At 43.1% G+C, this 21,968-nt stretch overlaps 1 protein-coding gene across 1 annotated transcript in view; it reads right to left on the minus strand.

Annotated features, from left to right (window-relative positions):
- Positions 1–21,968, minus strand: part of LOC102957496 (prolyl endopeptidase) — a 119,836-nt gene that overhangs the window by 11,060 nt on the left and 86,808 nt on the right. Inside the window, exon 11 of the mRNA XM_042986893.1 lies at positions 2,368–2,504. Coding sequence (XP_042842827.1) covers positions 2,368–2,504 — 137 coding nt within the window. The remainder of the gene's footprint in view (positions 1–2,367; positions 2,505–21,968) is intronic.

The raw sequence follows: 21,968 nt of genomic DNA on the forward strand, positions 1-21,968 counted from the left end.
ATCTTAAATAGGCTCCACAGTCAGCATGAAGCCCCATGTGGGACCTGATCCTGCAACCCTGGGATCATGACCAGAGCCAAAATCAAGAGTTGGACGCTCAACCGACTGAGCCACCCAGGCACCCTGGTAGTACATGATTCACAATGCAAACAGAGAAAGAACCAGAAGCCCTCATTTCATACTGAGTCCATCTTTTAAATAACCGTATCGGCAAACTGAGTATCACCAGCCACATGACACAGCCCTGGTGTGAATAGCTCTGGGCTGGCAGGAATCCCTAGTGGTGGTCCCTGCTCCACTGTTTCTGGTATCTTTCTCCTAACTATGCAAGTTGGAAGAAAGAAACCTCTTTAAAATATGGGTTTTAAAGAGTATTTCCAGTTTTACAGACATTATGATGCTAAATTAGGTAACACAAGGTGTGAGAGAGGTAGAGGAGACCAAGGACACAGGCCAGAAAGCAAGCATGGAGGTCTCAGGGCTGGAGAAGGTTTTCTAGAAATAAGCACTAAATAAGCACTATAAATAAGCACTAAATAAGACACTATAGCATAAAGTTGCTAGGAGAAAGAGTTAAGTAAGTCCTTTGGGAAATTTGGATTTTGTTTTCTCTTCCTCTTTCCAGTCTGACCCTCACAGTGCTGAATGACATCTATTTGCTGTTAGCTAAAATTAATTGTGTTTTGAGAAATGTTCATGAAAATTTTATCGTTCTCCCCTTTTAGTAACTGGGGAAATGCAGGTCTCTGTAACCTGGGACTCTACATGGCCTGAGTGGTAATTTCCCGAGTCTTGAGGATGCAGAGAAAGGGAGTCTGGGGAGGCGGTCATACCACATGACTGGATTGGCCAAATGGATTTCCAATCATTTGGTCTTCTCATCAACATTTTTTATGCACCCTTGATGGTCTCTACGGAAGCTCCCAGCCTATCTGCTGGGTCCTGGGATAAAAATGGTACAGGGACCCTCCCTTATTCATCTCTCAAATCCCAAAAGAGCAGGATTAATAACTATTTGTACAAATGAACGAAGACAAGCAGTTTTAGCTACAACAGATCAGCTGAGAAATCCATGTTGTCTCTAAGTCCCACTGTAGCGACTAAGGGAAGCGAGGCTCAGGGTGCAAGTCTCTGACTTGTTCGCTGAAGCTTGGATTTTATCACTTTGAGTGATAAAGAGGGGCACACAATGACATGGCAGCCCACCTGTAGCTCAGGCCCTGCCTAGAACAATGGTTGGTGCGGAGGCGGCTTGCAGGACGTAGAAATAGCACTGTCGCTGGACAATGAATGAAGAGCAACCATTACTCCACTCATCTGACTGGCTTCCCTTCATTTTATTCGTGTAATGATGCCTCACAAATCCTTTGAAAATATTGGTCTACATGATGATTTTACAACTTCATCAGCTTCTCACTAACAAAAGGACAAAATCAAACTCTTTAAGCAGATATCCAAGGCAGTTCATAATATCAAGTATTTCAGGGCAGGGACCGTGTTTCATACTTGATCAAGTCCTAAGTACTTAGCTGTCAAAGGCTCAAAACAAAGTAACAGTTTCCTTGTCTTCAAATTTTGGGCAGCTATTTGAATCTACTCTGAATTTATGTCCTGGTAGTCACCTGTCCATACATTTCTTCCTGAATATGACCAGATTTCCTATGAGGCTCTATTTAGAAGTTGGCTTAAAGCTGGTCTTGCTGGTAGGAGACTCCTCGTTTTTACCAAAAATGTTCACCACAAACTCCGTTTTATACTGTGAATCGGATACTGAAATCAAGTTTGCAAATAACTGACAGAAGATGTTTAAATAATAGCAAATGTACCAATGCAGATTTTCCCCCCTCGAACAATACTTGTTGGTAAATCATCACATAAACCGAACAGTTTAAAATGAAGTAACAGAATATACAGAAAATATACTGTGGTAGAATGTTAAAATGGTCTATTTTAAGACTCTGTGCTGCTGAAAAATATAATCATTAGCTGAAAAAACATTCCCTCTGAAAAGAATACTGAAGACAGTGGCGTGACAGCAAATGATAAACACTGAAGGTACAAGCTTCCTTTCTGTAAGACCTCAGTTGATGCTAACCTTCTGTAGCCTGGCAGCTATATATAGCCTCAGCATCTAGTTCTCAAACAACCCGTTCACTGAAGACATAAAATTAGCTTGTGAACGATCCTGAAATTCCTGACCCAAAGTATACATACTTAACACACAACCCTGCTCCTCCACAAAAACAAGCAAGAAATATACAGTTAAATATACTTTAAAAATGAGTTAATAGACTAGTCTCTGGTCTCTTCCCACTCTATGGTGAGGATTAAATATACGCTGAAGTTCCAAGAGTATCCTGTGCTTACCTGTAGTTGGGTGTGATAGATATGTTGAAGCCGCCGTAGCCATATAAGAAAGCAGGATGAGAGCCATCCAATTTTATGCCCTTTTTATGTACAATGAACATTGGAATCTTTGTACCATCCTTACTGGGGTAGAAAATCTAGAACAAAAGAAAGTAGAGTAGATTTAGTAGAAGTTAGTCAACAAACACTTGCATGCTTTTAAATGGAAAAACGTGCAGGTAGTGAATTCTCTCTTGAAGATAGAGAGGAGCACAATGGAGATCTAGTACCATTCACTGGCTATTTAGTGGTGAAGCATCTTTCAGTTTTTATGGAGATAGTGTGGAGTCAAGTGTCTGAAAGTAGGGACACCTGAACTTGAATTCTTATTCCACAACTATCTAATCAGGTGACCTTGGGTGAGCCATTTATTATCCCCTGGCCTCAGCTCTTCAGCCCCTGATGGGGCCACTGTGCCTACTGCATGGTCCACGGAAGAGAACAGGCATTCAGTTCTCTACTCCTTGTCACTCTCCCAGCACCGGAAAAGTCAGATCTGGCCATCCTACCAAACAATTGAATTTGGGGAAACTTTTCTAGGAAACAAATTTCATATTCAACTTCCTCTCTACATGTTAAGACAACTCTTCATTTCTTCTGTGTTAAGATATTAAGTAACTGTTAGCAACTACAAAGCATATATTAGGTTACAGTGTAGAACAACAACGATAAAGAAATCTTATTATTCCTGGTTAAAGACATTTTCTCCAGCATTCTTAATTAAGGCTCATCAAACTTGCCAGAGTCTGGGCAACCTTGGGCAAGTTCAGTCAACATTTCTATATTCATTACTCCTTGGATAAAAGGAGTAAGAGAAAAAGCATAAGGAAGAGAACATTGAATGCTAGTCAAGTGATAAGCCATAGAATAACCGATAAGCCCCCAAAAGCGGATAATGGCTTCTTCCAGACAGAAAACCTGTAAACAGCTTTCTGTTTGGGCAAACATGGTGTGTTTACCCCAAATGACACCTGGAAAGTGTTCCAGTTCAGAAACGTCTTGCTGACCTTCCATGGTACACTCAAGGACATAAGCCTTTGCACTCGGTGGCTTGGAGCCATATTTTATCCAAAGCTTTTTAAGGTAGTTCTATTGTAGGAAGTTGCCACAAAGTCCTTGGAAATCAACCAGGGGTTGGGAGGTAGGGGTGCAGATTTAGAGAAAAGCACTACGGGGCCACCATAAAAGCCTGCAAACTTGGTAGTTTTTGGAACCCTGCCAAGAAATAATAGCAAAAAAAGAAGCATTTGTTTTTGACTTCGGAGACAAATACTGAGACGTAAATTTGAGTGTTTAGGAATCATGGACAATACTCTGCAGGGTTCAGAATTATCAAAAGGGGCACACTTTAAAGTTGTTAGAGGCCAGTTAGCAGCCTCTAATAGAGTGTAACTGTGTGGGTGCTACAAGTAAATGCACAGTAAGAGGAGCAAGTTCCAAGTCATTGGCTGGGGCTAATGAACTCAAGTATAGGGCCTTCAGCTCAGACTTGAGGAGAATTTGGAGCAGGGGAACAAAGTGTCTCACACGATTCTTTTTTTTTTTTTTTTCCTTTAAATAAAGTTTATTTCTTTTGAGAGAGAGAAAGAGAGAGCAGGGGAGGGAGGGAGGGAGGGAGAGAGAGAGAGAGAGAGAGAGAGAGAGAGAGAATGAATGAATCCCAAGCAGGATCCCTGCTGTCAGCACAGAGGCTGATATAGGGCTTGATCCCACGAACTGTGAGATCATGACCTCAGCTGAAATCAAGAGTTGGACACTTAACTGACTGAGCCACCCGTGTCTCACGTGATTCTACCTTAAATGAGTCATCTGTTCAAAAATAGCATTCCCTCCAATTTACACCTATCCTCAAACCCCTGATCTCTCTCTAATCCAGCTCACCCGTCATCAGGCAATACCCTCGTCTGAACCCCACTCTTCACCCAGTCAGCAGGGCTGATGGCCCTCTAGTCCCCACTAAGCTGACTCTCCTTCTGTTCTTAGAGTGCCCATCTTGTTGCTCTGTGACAGTTTGGCTGCTCTGGTACCACCCTTCTCGTGGCCACCTGTACATCTCCAACACCTGCAAGTCTCCCCTGTCTGGCTCCAGGACAAAGGAATCCTTTTAGAAGATACCATCAGAAGCACAAAGTCCGCTTCGGGCCGTAGTTGCAAAAATATATCCAAGCTTAAGTCTGTGTCATTTGGATGTTAAAATAACAACATTTTGAACGCTGTCCAAAAGTGAAAGGGCACTGTGAGATGATTACAGTAAAATCACCTTCAAGAAAACTCCTTACAAGAAGGCTATTTCCGACTTGAAATAAATATACACACCATATAGATATGCGTGTATACAGATTTTATCACATCTCTACACACACACACACACACATACACACACACACAGCAGTGTTCTATGCCATTTCTGTTTATGGAACGGAAATTGATAATAAACCTTAACCTGACTCTTCAATAAAAGGGCAAATGGAATCTTGAGTCTCTTCATAACCATGGAATGAATCCATGTGAACATTTTAGAAACAGTCATTAAAAATAGCCCTGCCATTTTCCATCACATGCTTTGTACTTCTTTGACTTAACTGAAACTGATTTCCTCTTAAAGCCGCTTCCTTCAAAAACTTTTAAGATGCTTTGGGGTTGTCTTTCCCACTGCTCTGGATTTGCTTGGATAGGATGAGAAGCTGGCAGACTCCTTATTTCCATTTACTTCTCAAACCCAGTCTTACTGGGTGGGCCTCAGCATCTATGACAAACATGTTAAATATGCAGTTTCCCAAATTGCGTTCCCAGAAATTCTGACTCCATAGGTCTGGGGTGGAGCGCTCAAACCTGCAGATTTAGCAGGTCTCCTACCTATTCTGGCACAGGTGGATCAGGGCTCAAAAGCTAGTCACACAATTTACTTTTATCACCCCCTCTCTCCTTGTCAACTGTGTCAACTAAAACCAGGTGTGTCCCCACCATCCTTGACAATTCAACATGGAAGGCTATATTTCTCTTCCCCCTCGTTTTCGTACTATTTTCTTTAGCGACTTTCACAGTGCAATTGAGGACCCATCCAGCATCCTGTCCTTGCAGATACCTTAGCTTCCATGACACGCTGGCCACTTGTTCAGATGTTTGCTGTGTGTCCGTTACGTGCCAGGCACTGGACAAGACCTAGCTAACTTCTTCCCTCATGGGACTCGAGGTGCATGGAGACAAACCAACAGGCAGTGCAAACACCCATCACCTGGCTCTGTCTTTGCCCTCAGAACCTGAGACTCTCTGCAAGGAACGCTGATGTTCCCCCTGTGTGACTCCAACTTGTTTTTCCACCACCTCCTTCCCTCCCTTACTCCTGGGGTATCTGTTTTCTTTTTTTTTTTTTCCAACTCTTATTACAACATTCAGTCCCTTATATTCTCTTGCTTTGTCAGCTTCACTTGGGCTTTCTCGCCCAACTTGAGACACTTAGCAGCCCTCGTGGTGTCACTATGCCTGAAATCCTCTAATGCTAACCTAACCCCCCTGGATCCTTTCTCCTTCTCCGAGCTGCTGGCACTCAGAAAATGTCCACTCACTTTGCTGCAAATCAGTAATACCTGAAGTCATGGGCTCTGAACTTATGCTTTAGGTCTTTTTTTTTTCCCTTTCCCTAAACGAGTTCCTTGCTTCTCCTTCCTTCTTTTCCTCCCTATGTCTTTTCCTAAATGTCCTCCTTATACCCTTTTTTTGTGCCTAAATCAACTCCAGAGTAGCTGTTCCCAACACTTTCCATTTTCTTCCATTCCCAGCACCACCCATTTGCATCCCCTACTCTTTGTCTTGCCTGTCGTCATAGAGGCCATCTGCTTGGAGTTCTTAAAAAACCTTCTGTCAACTTCACTCACCCTCTGAAACTCCAGAGAGAGATTCCAGTCCTTGACAACCCCCCACCACACTTCTGACTACCACAATGTTTTCTTTTTGTATTTTCTCCCTTTCCTTGGCATGCAAACACACTCCGACTTCTCCTATCCTATGTAACACAAAACGAAAACCTTTTGCATTGCCCTATGTGCCCCTAGAGCTAAATTTCCATTTCCCTCTTCCTTCCTGATCAATCATCTCCACAGTAACCCACACCCCCAGCTCACGCCTTCCAACCTCATTCACTCTTGTCTCCACCACCACCCTTAAAGGGCATCAGCGAATGTTTCTATCTTTCTCCTTGCCCCTCTACCTTCACCTCTGCCCCGGTGGTGCATAACCTTCACAAGTTTTTCATAGGCTTATAGAGACACATCTATTCGTACATATTCGCACATATTCGGGTTATTGTTATATGGCGATACACAGAATCAGGCTAACATTGGCCTACAGTGTACTCCTCCTCTCCTCACTTAGCAAGATATCATGGAATGCTTTCCACGTTAAAGCACCCAGACTTGCCTCATTAAAAGAAACCACAAAAAATGAAAAACAAAAATGGCAGCCTAGCATTTCATATGAATGTACACCAATACATTTAATCACTTCCTCACTGATGGATATTCAGACTATTCTTTTTCTCTCATCAACAATGGAATAAATCCCTTTTAGATAAATCTCATATACTCCTGCTATGATTTCTGTAGGATATATTCTTAGAAATGAGATTGCCAGATCAAAGTATATGTCCATTTAAAAATTCAATATATTCTGAAAAATAATTCTCTAAAAACAGTGTATCAATTTAAGTCCTTAGTGACAGCAATTACCTCAGTGTACATTTCTTATCAGCAGTGGATGTTAAAATGGATTTTAATTTTTGCTGGTCTAATAGGCAAATATTACCATTTCATAATTGCTTTAAGATTAGTTTTAAATTAGCAAACATTTTCATTTTAGTCATTTTATGTCTCTTCCTCAGAAAACAAAGTGTATCTGTTATTGTGTTACTTTTCTGATTAGTTTATAGAAACTAGTTTTTTTTTAATGTCTATTTTTGAGAGGTGGGGGGGGGGCAGACTGTAAGTGGGGGAGGGGCAGAGAGAGAGGGAGACACAGAATTGGAAGCAGGCTCCAGGCTCTGAGCTGTCAGCACAGAGCTTGACACAGGGCTGGTACTCACAAACCAAGATATCAGGACCTGAGCCGAAGTTGGACGCTGCTCAACAGATTGAGCCACCAAGGCATCCTGAAACTATTCTTACATTAAAGATACTACCTTTTTTCCCCCTGCCATGTTTTGCTTGCATTTCTTCCCAGCCTATAACCTGTCTTTTAATTCTCTTTGTGGTATCTTGAATATATATACCACATATGTAGACAGAAGTTTCTCACCCCAAGTTATATAAATATTTGTCTATATTTTCATTTTGAGTTTTTACATTTATATTTATAATCCAAATGGAGTTTATTTTTACATATGGTCTTTCCCCCAAATGGCCAACTATTATGTACCATTTACGGAAGAATTATTCTTTCCCCCACTGCTCAGAAATGCTATTTTTTAACTGGTTTCTTCCCAGGCCTCATCTGTTTTGATCTCTATCTGGCAACTGCTTTGGGTTCTTGGGCAGCGTATCTCTTGGGTCCTTCTGTATTTCCCTAATTCTTTTCCAGCCTTCCTAACCAATCCAGACTAGTTCTTCTTCTTCCCACCACATGCTACTGTTTTCCATACTCAGTCTCTTCTTTTCTCTCTGCAAACCTACCTCTGCCATCTCAGAGAGCTTTAATAAATTACTCTCTGCTACGGACCTTCAAGATCACACTTGCAGGCCACACGAGGGGCTGTGATCTAACATGGCAGGTGGCCCCTCTATACCTGCAAGACACCATGCCCTGGGTATACGTGGGATGTACTTCCTTGGGGTTCTTTTATTTTGGTTAGTAACAGTGCTCTCTCATTTCTCTCTCTTTTCAGCCACTCGACTGCCAACTCAGAATCTGGTCTTGTGCCAAGGACCTCTCAGTCCTTTCAGTTCCCACAGCCAGGCCTCCCCTCCGCCATTTGTACTGGTGGACCTGCTCAGGGTTCCATACAGCACTAGCCTCAAAACCAACTGTCTCCCTGACGCCTCTCATTTGCTAAAGTGGCACTGTGGTAGGAATAGAACCTGAAACTACTATCAGTAACACACAAAAATTAGAATGTAATATGTATATATATGTACAAAAGCCATTAGTGCCTTATGAGTAGACAACTGCCAAAGTTTAAATCCATGTGTAATTCTTCCATTATTTAATAGCCTATTGCCATGACAATACTTAGGTTCAAGTTAAAAAGCAAAACGACTTACTTTTTACCCCCTCATACTTGTAACCAAATGAGAGGGCGCTGGCCATACACATCCATTGTTTTTGAGGGTCCACTGTGGGCACAGCCCTTTAATGGGATGCCAGGGCTCTTATGGGATCCTTAATGGACAGGAAAACAAAGTGCTCACACAAGATCTAACAGGCGGCTACTTGAGTAACAGAGAAAGTCTATCATCCAGCGGTAATGGCTCGTCATGTGAAGCTGATGGGCCCTGCCTTCCCTTCTTCCTGTCAGCAGCAGAGCAAATAGGTTGTGCAATAGAGCCAGTTCCACAAGAAGCCCGCGACACCAATGTAACAGGGTCTGTCCTTGGGCACACGCTTCCCCTTGACAGACTGCAAGTACCACTGAAGAAGCTCCTGGGAGATCTCATAAGAGGGTCTACTTAAGCATGTGGCCACATGAAACCTTCATCAGGGACAGCACAAGTCAAAATAAACATCACGGCAGCCATTCAAAGTCAGTCAGTTCTAAACATTAGTGAGCCAGCCAAAGGTTGCTCAAACACTAGATTAAGAAAGCTTCCTTCCTTAATTTTATTTCTCTCCCCTTTAAAACTTAAATGCCTCATTTTGGAGACTCTCACAGCAGTGTAATAATGTTACTCCACATCTTGAACCAAGAACATTCAGCACAACAAGGCAATGAAGGTCTACATTCTCTGTGAAGCCCGCGCTGTTTGTCGATAGAGGACAGTGACGGGTCTTTTCTGAGCAGTCCCAAGACCGTGCCACTTGGTTAAAAAAAAGCTGGTATCAGTTCTTTCTCAGCCCGGGGAGTTAATAAGATAATCCCAAATTCTGGAGATTTGCAATGTTTTAGATACAAGGAGAGACTGTCACTCTGGGACCTCATAAGCTGGTCACCCTCTCTTATTATATGAATGGCAAACCTGAGGTCCATGAAGATAAGATACCTGCCAAGGTAACGCTGCCAGTTTATGGAAAATTACCACCATGCTCTAAGTCCCTGGTCCAGGTTTTTTTCCTACTCTTATCACAAAGTAATTCACTGTGTTATTACTTCCTTGTAAATATCTTTATTGGGTGTAAACTATCTAATATTTTGCAAATGTTAGAAGCTTTGGCACTGATTTAATAGATTTTTTTTCCTCTCAAGACAATGATCACCAGTCTCTAGGGAATCCAGGGGACAAATATTCTGCCAGAGATACTGTGATTTATTGGCTTTTCTGTTTTTGTTACCCTCTTGAAAGGAGACTCATTCAAGCATGTCAAAAGCCACATTTCAGATACAGAGGTTATAATATTTACTATTTTTTAAAGCAAAAAAGGTCTTCTTGGAAAGATGATCCTTCTCCAAACAGTCATCAGTGTTACCATCTCGAAGGCAGATTACTAAAATAATAAAAATTTCAGTGTATCTGCAATGTCATTCTACTAAAATAATTCAGTTTCAATGATATTTTTAAAAGTGTAACAGATACAATTAACTTCACAAATGAAACAAAAAAAAATGCTTATGACAATCCTAAAGAAAGCAACCCCAACCTTCTAAGCAATCAATTAAATTTAAAGCAGATTCCAATTCTGTATATTTAAGCCCATATTCTAATGAATGATTATTTAACAGATAAGATCTCACAGATCCTCAAGTTGAATTCTTTAAATTAAAAAAACTATTGAAGAAAAGAGACAAAGGGTTTCTACTTAAAGTATATAGTTAAAAAAAAAAACAAAACAAAAAAACACACACCAGAAATGACTATCCTTTATTGTCAAGTATGACTTTCCAGAGGCGCCACCAATTATAAAGTAGTATCACTCTGGAAGCATGCTTAGGCATGAGATGATGGTCACTGAATACATGCCCAGTTGTCTTAATGTGTAGTTAAGAGATGGGTTTTGAAAAGATGAAATAAAAACATTTTCCTTTAAAAAAAAGTGGAGCAAGGACACATAAACAAATCAAGGAAACATTACTGTTCTTCAAGAGAACATCAGTTATGAAAAGACTAGCCATCTCCACTAAAACGATCACTTTTCTTGAGATGAATACCTTTGGTAATAAAATCAATTTTGCTGAGACATTCAAACATGGGCAACCACTGAAGCTTCTGAAAACAATCTTCAACCCACATTTGTTCTAGTTCAGACCTGGTGCTATCTGAGACAAGTGCCAGGGCTCTCAGGATCATCAGTAAAGGGACGTGCTCAGAGATGACAGAGGAAAAGTAAACTGCAGAGGGCGGGCCCTTCAGAGAGAAGAATGTACCATGATAGCAGCTCCTTCCTAATTTTAGGGCCTGACAGGTTAAAAGGAGAATGTTCATAAAAGGGTGCTGAGCTTCCCTTTTTATCAGAGTTGACAGAGGCCACTTGTGTGGCCTGTGCTAAGTGTGGCAAATACATGTGACAAGGAGCAGAGCTGCTCAGAAATATCATGGTCAAGGCAAACAGGGATCAAGACATTCCATTTCCCAAAGAATTGAGCAGAAGGCCATCTTTGTGCCTCCATTACCTTGTAAGATGAGTATAGGAAGGGCTTCCCAGGGTTTTGAAGGGGCACTGCACATTTCTGTACTGTGCTTAGGTTAAAAATACCCGCCTGGCATTAGAAGGTTGTAATCCTATCTATTTTCCAGGCATTTAATGTTGGAGAAGCAGGGAAGAGTCACCTTTGGGCAGAAAATATAAAAGGAAATTTCTATTCCAGGTCCTTTTTGTTTGCTTTTCGAAGGATGGGTAGACATTTTTCTAACACTGGAGATTTAAAAACTCCCATGGGGGACCTCAACAGTAGCAACATCAGTCTATTTAAAAACCTATTTTAACTTTTGGTACATTTCTTGAGCACCAACAATGTGCTAAGTGCTATACTGATAATCTCTGCAAAAATGCATTCAGCTCTCAAAGGCTGGCCATCTGTTCTTTGGAATAATAAGCCCACTCCCAGTCTCAAACTATGGAGCAAGAAGTGAAATAGAAACTGGAAGATTCTGAACACAAGGAAAGAAAGACAGTGGCACAAGTAGATCATGGTACTTTGAAGTCTGTCTAGAGTTTAGAGGCATTCTGGGCTATGATGAATAAATATGGCTTGACCACAAACATACTAGCCATCTTCAGCTCCACTGATCTGACCTCTTTGTGGTCACTGCAAACACAATCAGACCTTTTCATAAATGTGAAGGACCTACTGCATGCACAGGTTCAGAGAAAGCAGCCTCTGTTTTTATAACAGGAATTGTTTCTGCGGGTGCTCTCGCAGAATGCATAAATTGCCGGTAATGAGGCTTACTACGGTGGCATTTAGGCTGCACGTCAAATGCACATGTGTTTGTTTTGCTCTTTATGAAAACAGCATGAGGACTCCATCACCAGGGGTTAGGAGCTCTGCACCGCTTGCATTCAATGAACATTTGCTGAATGAATAAATGGGTTAGAATTGCATATCAAACACTCTTTCTGATCCCCCCAAAACCTATACCAGCTCACCTCAGTTCCTAAGCCTCAAAAGGTATCCTGGATGCCTCTAGCACACTATCTTATCCCTGCCTGTCTGTCTCCTAACAGGACTCCCACTTCCAGTCTTTGGGCACTTGTTACCAGATTAATCTCCCTGAGATTGAAAAAAAAAAAAAAAAAAAAAAAAAGAGTGGGAACCTTCCTTTTAATCTTGGTCACTCCCCTACTCAAAACATGCAACACACCCCCATCTCTATAAAATGACGTTCATGTTTCAGGCCAGATATTAAATCTCTCCACCCTCTGCCTTCAACCTTTCTGAATCCTTCCCAACTGAAACTGTCCTCTCCACCGAAAGTGCCCAAAGTTGGCACATCTCCAGATGCCCAAAGTTGCAAGGGTTTACAGACTAAAGCACAACTGAAAAAAAAAATTTCACTGGCTCTTAGGAATTCCCTTATTTGACCCCCCTCTCATGCTCCTACCCAATGTAGGCATCCCCAAAGCTACATCTCAAGCAGGTTCAGCCTCTGCTTGGCTATTTCTAGTGGTAAGAAAGAAATTTACAAGAGCACAAATAGCAGCTTATTTCACTTCTGGAGCCTCTCTTGTTGTTACAAAGTTCCTCCTTACCTGCAACAGCAGAATAACTAAAAACACAGGGAATAAGTTAGCCAACGTGCTGGAGATAGAACCCAGGGCTCATAAATTTCCATACAGACTATCATCTAAAGTTCTATACTTTTAAAAACAAATACTAAAGTGCCTTCCAGTTAGTTTCTGCATTTTTCACAACAGAATTTTCTTTAGCCCTTACTTCAGTCAAAATAGATGTTATTTATTTTACTTGATGTAAAACATTTAAGCAAGTCTAACCCTGAACCAAGCACTACTGTAAGAGTTTATAAATATTCCCTCATTTAATGAGGTCTATACCATGAATACTCCCTTTTTTTTGGGGGGGGGGGGGTCATCACTCAGACCAAGAGAAGTAGCTAGTCCAGATCATATATCTTGTAAGTGACAGAGTCAGGATTTGCATCTGGGCCGGCTGACTCCAGACTCCATGCTCTTAGCCACTATAAATAAAGGATCAGCAAATCCCCTGGTTCCCCTCCAGGGACCCCTCCCGAATCCTGTATGGCACCGCTGCTGTGCCCTCATGTGCCCCCGTGGGTCTGTTACCTCTCTACAGCTAGCACGGTGCCTGAAAGAGAGTGAGCCCTGAGACAAGTGCTGGATGAATGCACAAAGAAAAATGCTCACACTGGACACTATGCTTCAAACAACACACCAAAAAGTATTTTAAGTGGCAGATATTGAAATAAAAATCCTTACAAATAAAGCAGTCAAGAGTTTGGTGTCAAAATGCTTATAAGCTGAAAAGTAATAAAATACAAATGAACTCCGGTTGGGGCACTCAAGAGACTGTATAAGCCTGTATGAGGTCACAAATTTCCAACATATTACTAATGAAAAATACTTAACACCTGACATTTTCCTTATGTGTAGCTGTTAATCTGTTAATTCAGCAATGCGAGGGTGGGTGGGCTTCATGGCTCTGAAACCGTTTAGTTATGGTCATTTACTGCATGGGACTGCACCTGTGTCATAAAAACCCTGGAAGAATACATGAAATCAATTTCGAATTCTCATTAACTCAAAACTAGGGTGGACCACCTATTTATTTTATTGCCTTAGGAAAACAAAGTTAATAGGCAAAATGCTGACAAGACAAATTCTGGCTAGAATGTTCAGAAATAGAAGAGAACCACAGAGCTTTAAGGGTCTGTGGCTGGTAGCTGAGCATGCCTTCCTTAAAAGGGTGGACTAGGAAAGACAGATGTTAGGAGGAAAGAGCAGTGTTTGTGCAATCAAGCATTTTGTGGCAGGGGGCAAGGGGGGGGGGGTGCTGGAACAGAGCTGTACACGGCCGAGAGTGGCCCTGGATTAAGGGCAGTCCTGACAAAAGCCCCAGAACCAGGAAGCAGGCACAACTGTCCAATTGCCATTCTCTCGTCTGTAGGTATCCAAGGGGCAAGTGAGATACAGCCGAACACTGTGAGGAGCAAATGCACACAAAATCATTGCACTGCAGAAAAACGAATGACTGGAATACTAAAGAGGTGAATTTGGAAGAACAATTCTCTGGCATAAAGACATTTATGTGAGTGTCTGTCGGACACTTCCAGTGCAGCTATTATGCTGGTCTGCTTCTATCTAGCGTCTCTCAGACAATGCAAATGCAAATCACCAAAATAAACCCCTCTGGTGAGCAAGAGGCAAGAACAACCTATCATAGAGGATTTCAAGTCGCTTACAGAACAATCCTTAAGAAGCTCATGAGCACCTCAGTGCATTTCACTCCCCCGCACCGGGAAACGTGGAGCCAGAAACGGGCCCCTGCTGGTGAAGGCAGGCTGCAAAGAGGTGGTCAGTGAGAACACGCGCAACCAGAGGCCTCCAGGGGCATCACAAACAGCTGCTGGAGGCAACTCACCAGGGGGCAGAAAGAGAGGAAGGGGAGCAAATGAACACCAATCACAAGGTTCAGAAATCCTGCTGCAAAATTACAGGCATAACTTCTTTGATTTACATTTTATGCTCTGCTGTGTGAAATGTTTCAGATTTGTGCAGTAGAATCGGTAGCAAAAATCGTAGCAGTGAAACCGTACATAGTATTTTTTTTTCTTTTTTGATGGCTGTGAAATGCCTCCCCCTCCACCTTGTTCATCCCAGCAGTGTCATGACAGAAAGACAGCATTTTTAAAATGCTTTAAATTTGTAAGAGACTCTTAAAAACTGAGAACAAACTGAGGGTTGATGGGGGGTGGGAGGGAGGGGAGGGTGGGGGATGGGTATCAAGGAGGACACCTTTTGGGATGAGCACTGGGTGTTGTATGGAAACCAATTTGACAATAAATTTCATATATTGAAAAAAAAACCAAAAAAACAAAATAGTAAAAACAAAAAACAAAAAAAAAAAATAAAATGCTTTAAATTTGGAAATAGTATAATTTTAAATATGCATACACATACACACATACCTTTTTGTGTATTTTTTTAATGTTTATTTATTTTGAGAGAGAGAGAGAGAACACGAGTGGGGGAAAGGGGGCGAGAGAGAGAGAGAAAGAGAGAGAGAATCACAAGCAGGCTCTGCACTTACAGCACGGAGCCTGATGCAGGGATCAAAGAACCAAAAGGCAAGATCATGACCTGAGCCCAAATCAGGAGTCAGATGCTGGTCTGACACTTAACCAGCTGAGCCACCAAGGCGCACCCCCCCCCCCACCTTTTTATTATCACTTGTAATCAAGGTAGCGAAATACCAAAGTCTAAGGAAAATGCAAGTTTCAGATGAATAACTGAATCATGTTCGTAGAAGATCTGGAAAAGAACACTGCTGTTCTGATGAGGCATTAAGGATGGCACACAGGGAACTTGGGGACTATGAAACATCGGGGTGTGTATAGAAAAGGTGGCTACAAAACCAGCACACTGAGGACAAAAACTTTCATCTAGTGAAGTTCTTACATGATCTCTACTGCCTAGTTACTAACACCTAAAGCCCAGGGCTGCAAGGAGACTCCTCATTCCCAGACAGCCGGGCTCAGTGGCCCCACTCACAGCCTCTTCAGTCTGCTGCTTTCCTGGCAACCTCCCTAGTCCTTAAATGTTGTGCTCCCTTAGGTCCTCTTCCCCCTCTACATACACCGCTGGGGGTTTCAAGCTGTGCCCAAGCATTCGCTGACTGCCAGCACTGCCAGGCTTCATGACTCTCCTGGACTCCTGACCCTATCTCTCTGAGCACCTGGCAGATACCACATGTGTGTCCAGAATAGTCCCTTTCAAGGGCTCCCTGCTGTAGAGGGGATAAAATCTCATCCCATTTGGATGCATACCAGGCCCTGGTGGTTTTGACCTGTCTACACTTCCAGGCTATCTCCTGCCAATAGGCTCCAACCCTGGTGCTGGCGGTGCCTCAGCTTTTGTACAAGCTCTCCTCCCTCTGGTGCCCTTCCCCTGTCTGCCCAAAGCTCCTTTCCTGGAAGCCTTCCAGGAGCAGTCTTAGATGTTCCTCCTCCTCTGGGCTCTCCCTGGACCTGGGACCACCTTTCACAGAGTTTCTCCCACCATCAAATTGCTACAAATGTTTGATCACATCCTCATTTCCCCTAGTAAATCCTATTGTTCCTCATAGTGCCAGCACTCCCGGATACAAGGTAGCAGCTTAATAAATCTCTGTGAAATAACTATTTTCATTTACACAATCTTCTAACTTAGAAATTCCAGTTTATTTAACTATCACTGTCTCAGGCACCCTCTGCCTTCTATGAGGCACTGGGACTTTTGGGACCTCACTTAGGCAAACACAGGAAGGGAATACATTACAAGAAACACAAACAATGAGGACAAGAACCATACATACAAATCAATGAAACTATTGAGGACTGAAGAAGGAAAGGGAAAGTGATCGCATGAAACAAGAGGCTACTTTAGAAAACATGCTAGAAAAGCCAAAGGGAGAAAATTAAGCTTCCAAAGTCTGAAAGCATTAATTAAAAAAATCCAAAGGAAGAAAAAAATCCAAAGTAATGATCACAAACCCTCATAAAACATAGCAAGGAATTGGTCAACTGAACTTGCATGTTAGTAGAACTGCTTTTTTATTGTTCAGCTTGTCTAAAAGTTTCCTGGACACTTGCAAGCAAGCAAAAACAAACAAACAAACAAACAAACAAACAAACAAACAAAAAAACACACACACACAATGTGTGCCAGGAAGATATAAAAAAAAAAATTAAGTTTGATGCTCTAAAAGGAGGGGTAGTATGATTTCCTGCTTTGGTCATAGACCACGACCCAAACACACTTAAAAGACTAGATCGTACAAAAATTCCATAGAAGTGCAAATGGTAATAAACATTCATTTTCTGACACTATTTGCTGGTTTTGAATAGACAGGACCAATTACCTCTGGAAGGGAGAGGGAGATGGTCTGACAGCAATTTTACAGACAGGGAATGATCCATTCGTATAGGTTTCTGGCAGTGATAACTAGATCATTTCAGAGTGCATCATTTATCAAGGCATCTCTTATTTGTCTGCCAAGTATTTATATGTATCCACTCTGCTCTGGGCTCTGGGGACACAGCAGTGGGGAAAACCACTTTCTGAAGGGAAGAAAGAGAACCACATAAATGAAAAGACAAAGCTGGATGCTGGAAGAGGGATCGGGAAGGGCCGCTATCTTACACAGGTGGGAAACAGAAGGGATCTGGGGTCTGTGCAGTGGAGGGAAGTGAAGGAGTGGGGGTGAGCTTTCCAGGCAGAGTGAGGGGGTCAGTGTGAATGCAGCTGAGTGCTGAGCCGGAGAGGACAGGGGCCAGCCTAGGGGCGGGGGCATTACTCAAGGCTGGTCAACTAGCAGATGAACATGATCATAAGGGAAATGCTATTTATTAAGAAGCTACGTTCTCCTATGTAACAACAGCAGTCTCTTCCTTTGGACCACTGATCTCAGAACTGGCTGCCCTGCCTGAGAACACCGACCTCAGCCATGAAGTCTGCCCGCTAATGTATCAAGAACAACATAAATCATTCCCCCAAACTGACCACACCACATATTCTCAGTACATGTAGTATGTTGACGGGAGGCTGTAACTCACAAATGTCACGGCAAGGGAAGAGTTCTGTTTTTCCAGTGATGGAAGAACACCGTGGTAGAGGCGATCTAGCCCCAGTGTCCTCTCCCCCCGACATGGGCTGTGAATGTGGAGAGAACAGTCATGGGGGTGGGGAGGGAGACACAGCTCTCCAGCAAGATCTCTGCTTGCAGGGGTGGGTGAGGGAGGGAGGTGGCCTGAAGGGGTAGGACAAAAAGGCAGGTGGATATGGAAGTGCTGGAGCGAGTGGATGGGAAGACTGAGGAGAATAAAGACAGGGCCCGTGCCTGCCGTGCTGGGATGCAGCCCAGGGGTCACTGGTGGCCGGTGAGCCCCGTGCTGCTCGCAGCATCGCCCTGCCCTCCTAAGAATCAGCAAGGCAGACCTGCGCGACAGGACTGCACACATCAGCCTGGAGTTATCAGCAACTCATGCCAAGTGGAAGCTCAGCTGGCAGTTCTGTACGGTGTTTTTATTAAGTAAAGTAGGATAATAAACGTTACTTAAAAAACAGTGTTTTCAGGACACAAACTGTCCTACCGTTTTGAGTCCACTAGAAAAAATAATGTCCATGGAGAAAAAAAGGTAATGAGTCACTAAGCTTTATATGGCTATTTATATTTTTAAAGAAGATATTTGGAAAAATGAAAGCGTAGAAATAATGGAATGGATTTCTACTGACAGAATTTCAGGTGCTGTGGTCAAAGGATGGGGCCAGGGGCAGAGGCAACCCCTGTGCTCCTCCAAGGCCCCACTCTGCCTTCTCTGGGGAGCGACATGTGATGTCACCTGGGCATGGCTATTCTCTCTGCTTCCAGCACGTGGAGGACGGCCATCACCCTCTGCTACCTCTGAAGCTGGTGCGTCCCCATCACGTGGTTGTTGGCCAATGATACGTGGCAGTGGAGGAAGGCTAAAGGGCTGCAGGGCTGGGATGTGCTTTCTTCTGTGTCACAGGGACAGCCAATGCTCAGTGGGGGAGGCTCCTCAGAGGGCCTACAGGTGGCCCTGGCGGACAGTGTGTGGGATTTCTGACATCAGGCCTCTGAGACTGGGAAGGTGCTGGTTAACTGCAATGGCCCAGCCTATCCTGACTGATACAGAAAAGAGCAATCAGGAAAGAACTCATTTGTAAGAAGCAGAAAATTCTAAATTCTAACACTCGCTATGTGAGAGCCTTCCTGCCCCTACACTGGGTACAGGACAAAAAAAAATGCACGTGTTTCAAAAGTTCAAAACCACTTGTTGATGTTTAGTTGAAACTCAAAAATTATTTGGAAAAAAACCCCAAAAAACAATAGGTAAGAAGAATTCAGGTCTGAAGTGGGCTCCCAGAAGGAAAGAAAGGAGGAGCTGGTGTTTGGGAATTGCAGCTCTCACACTTCCTCTTTCTCCCTTCCTGCCCAAATGGAGGGAAGGGCCTGCTTTCACGAAGGCCAGGCCTTCCACCGGGGCTCGGGACCTGCTCACCTTCTCAAGGAACTTGGCCTCTGTGGTCATTCCCTCCTCCTGGAGCCAACCAGCCACACACCAGAATAATCTGGTTTCTCCCCGCTTCGTAAGACAGGCCCTTGACCTCGTACACCCCTCTCAGCCCATGCAATTAAACGTCTCAAGACTGTCTACACACACGGTTCCTCGCTTCCCTCTCCTCTCCTCCCTTCTCCCTGATCCTGAATTCAATGCCACAAAGGGAGGTTCCATCTTTAAAATGTCCTATGAAATTAAAATTTGATTTTTTTGGATTGATTTGTTTTCTTAGCACAGCAGTATTCTACAGGAAGCTATTCTACAGGAAGAAAATGACAAATCTGAGAAGAAATCTGAAGGAGGATGAAGGGGGTAGGGTGTGAAGACAGAAACCACAGTTGTTAAAAGAGATGTTCAGTTAACCTCACAGGGATTATTTTTTTTTAAACATTTTTTTAAGTTTTAATATGTAAGGCTTTTCAGATTACAACATTAACACAAGACTTCTAATTGGCATAATAATGCAATACGATAATGTATGAAAAGCAAAGCTAATCCCCCAATCACTCAATCACACCCACCCATAAGAAATCATTAAATGAACACCACGCATGTCTTCTCCCCTCTTTCTCAACACACGCCGTTCAGCCACCAGTCGGCCCCACTCTTCCAGAAAGTGTCCTTGTCAAGATCACCAATGAATCCACCTGGTCAAATCCAAGAACTCTTCTTCCTTCCTTATTTGACCAACCACACTGAGTGTCGTCTGCCACTGCCTCCTTTTAATACCCTTTCCTTGACCTCCTGGCTCCCCTGGTCTGAGGTTTGCTGGTTTTTCATGTACCTCCTTGGCTACTCCTTCTGGGGCTCCATGCTGGCTCTTCTTCCTGCAGCGAACCCCTGGCTGTGAGGCTCCTCAGGGTGCAGTCTTGAGCCTCCTTCACTCTACTCCATGTGATTCTGTCCAGATTTAAACAACACCCTTATACTGAAGATGCCCACACTTTAACTCCAACTCAGATCTCTCCTTTGAGCATGAGGCTCAAATACCCAACTCTATACTTGACACTGCCACCTGGCTGACAATGTAACATGCACCACAAACTTGACACATCCAAAATATTTTTCCTCCCAAACGTGTCCTCCCTGACCCACTGCTAACAACTTTTTGCTGCTCAGATGCGGAATCTAAGAGTATCCTTGATGTGTCCTTTTCCCTCTCCCCTCCACGTGCAATCTCTGAACGTGTCCTGTTGATTCTACCTTCCAGATGTTTTCCAAACCCACTCTTCCCCACATCCATAGTCTCTCCTTTGGTCTAGGCCACCTTAAGCCTCCTCCCCCCAGTCTACTGCTACAGAGGTCTTCCAGCAGTCTCTGCATCCACATCTGCCCCTTGGATCTATTCTCCATAAAATGGAAGATGGCTTTCTTAAATCAGAATAGGTCACATTCCAGTGTAAGACCCTGCAGGGACCCCCCACCACACCTGGGATCCTCAACAAACCCCAACATGACCATGAGACCCTGTCCTCCCTCTCTCTTACCACATATCTTCTCTCAGGTCCTCTCTGAGGCCAAGTGCTTTGTTCTTAGGGTATTAGCTCTTAACAGCTGGGCTGCTCTACCCGAACTTCACATGGTTAGTTCCCTCCTATGTATCCTTTACGTTTCCACTGTCCTTACTCAAGGGCACTTTGGTTGACCACTTGATTCACACTGGGCCCCTCCGTCATTCCTGGCAACAATCCTTATTTTGCTCATGGCTCTTCCCCCAAGTTAAAATCTTCACATTTATTTTCTGTTCACTTGGGTTTCTTTCTTTCTTTTTTTTTTTTTTTTTTGCCTGCACTCCTCAGAGGGGCAAAGACCACAGCTCTCCAGGTCACTGCCACATTCCTAGTGTTTAACACAATGCCTGGCACAGAGTAAGTTCTTAATAACACACAGACTGGATGAATGAGAGTGGTTCACTTCCCCATCCCACCTCCCACACCAGTGCTGACAAATTTCTGATGGTGGGCGAGGAAGACACCCATCGGAAGCTGAAGATGTAGTTGGAGGAGGAGGCAAAGTCCAGGCAGGGGAGTAGAGGTCATGCCGGCAACACCCGACACTCGTGGCCCCTCCTATCTCCGAAGATTCTGAACAATGGTTCAAAGTTGGCACTTCAACAGTCAAATCTGCAGATTCTCAAGCAATGTGCCAACCACAGTTTAGAGTATTTATACTCTTCTCTGTTCTTTTCCAAATATTTAAATTAGCTATGTGCACATTACACTTTGGAGCTGAACTAGAAATATCCTATGCAAAACACGGAAGGCTCCAAGGTCCTGATGAAGGCAGCGCATGCACAGTGACTTTTACTTGCACCCTAAATGGTTTTCTGTTTTGAGTGTCAATTTCAGAATTACCCACTACCTGATGTGGGATCAAAGAGCATATTCTCTGTTTAAAAATATGTTTGCACGCACATTAATATTTACATCTACTCAGATACATATACATGTATACAAACAAATGCAGCTGGAGGCAGGGAGGACACAGGTGTCTGCTGTTACTTAACTCAGCAGAACCAACTAGCAGAGGATTTTCAATGTGTTAAGAATTTATATTGGCTGTACTTAACAATACAGCTTGAGTAGACAATTTATATTTCCTTCTTTTGAGACATTAACCAAGGTAAATGACAAGATTTCTCTGGAATCTTTATAAAGCCCCAGC

The sequence above is a fragment of the Panthera tigris genome, chromosome B2, assembly GCF_018350195.1.
Source record: "Panthera tigris isolate Pti1 chromosome B2, P.tigris_Pti1_mat1.1, whole genome shotgun sequence".
Taxonomy (NCBI): domain Eukaryota; kingdom Metazoa; phylum Chordata; class Mammalia; order Carnivora; family Felidae; genus Panthera; species Panthera tigris.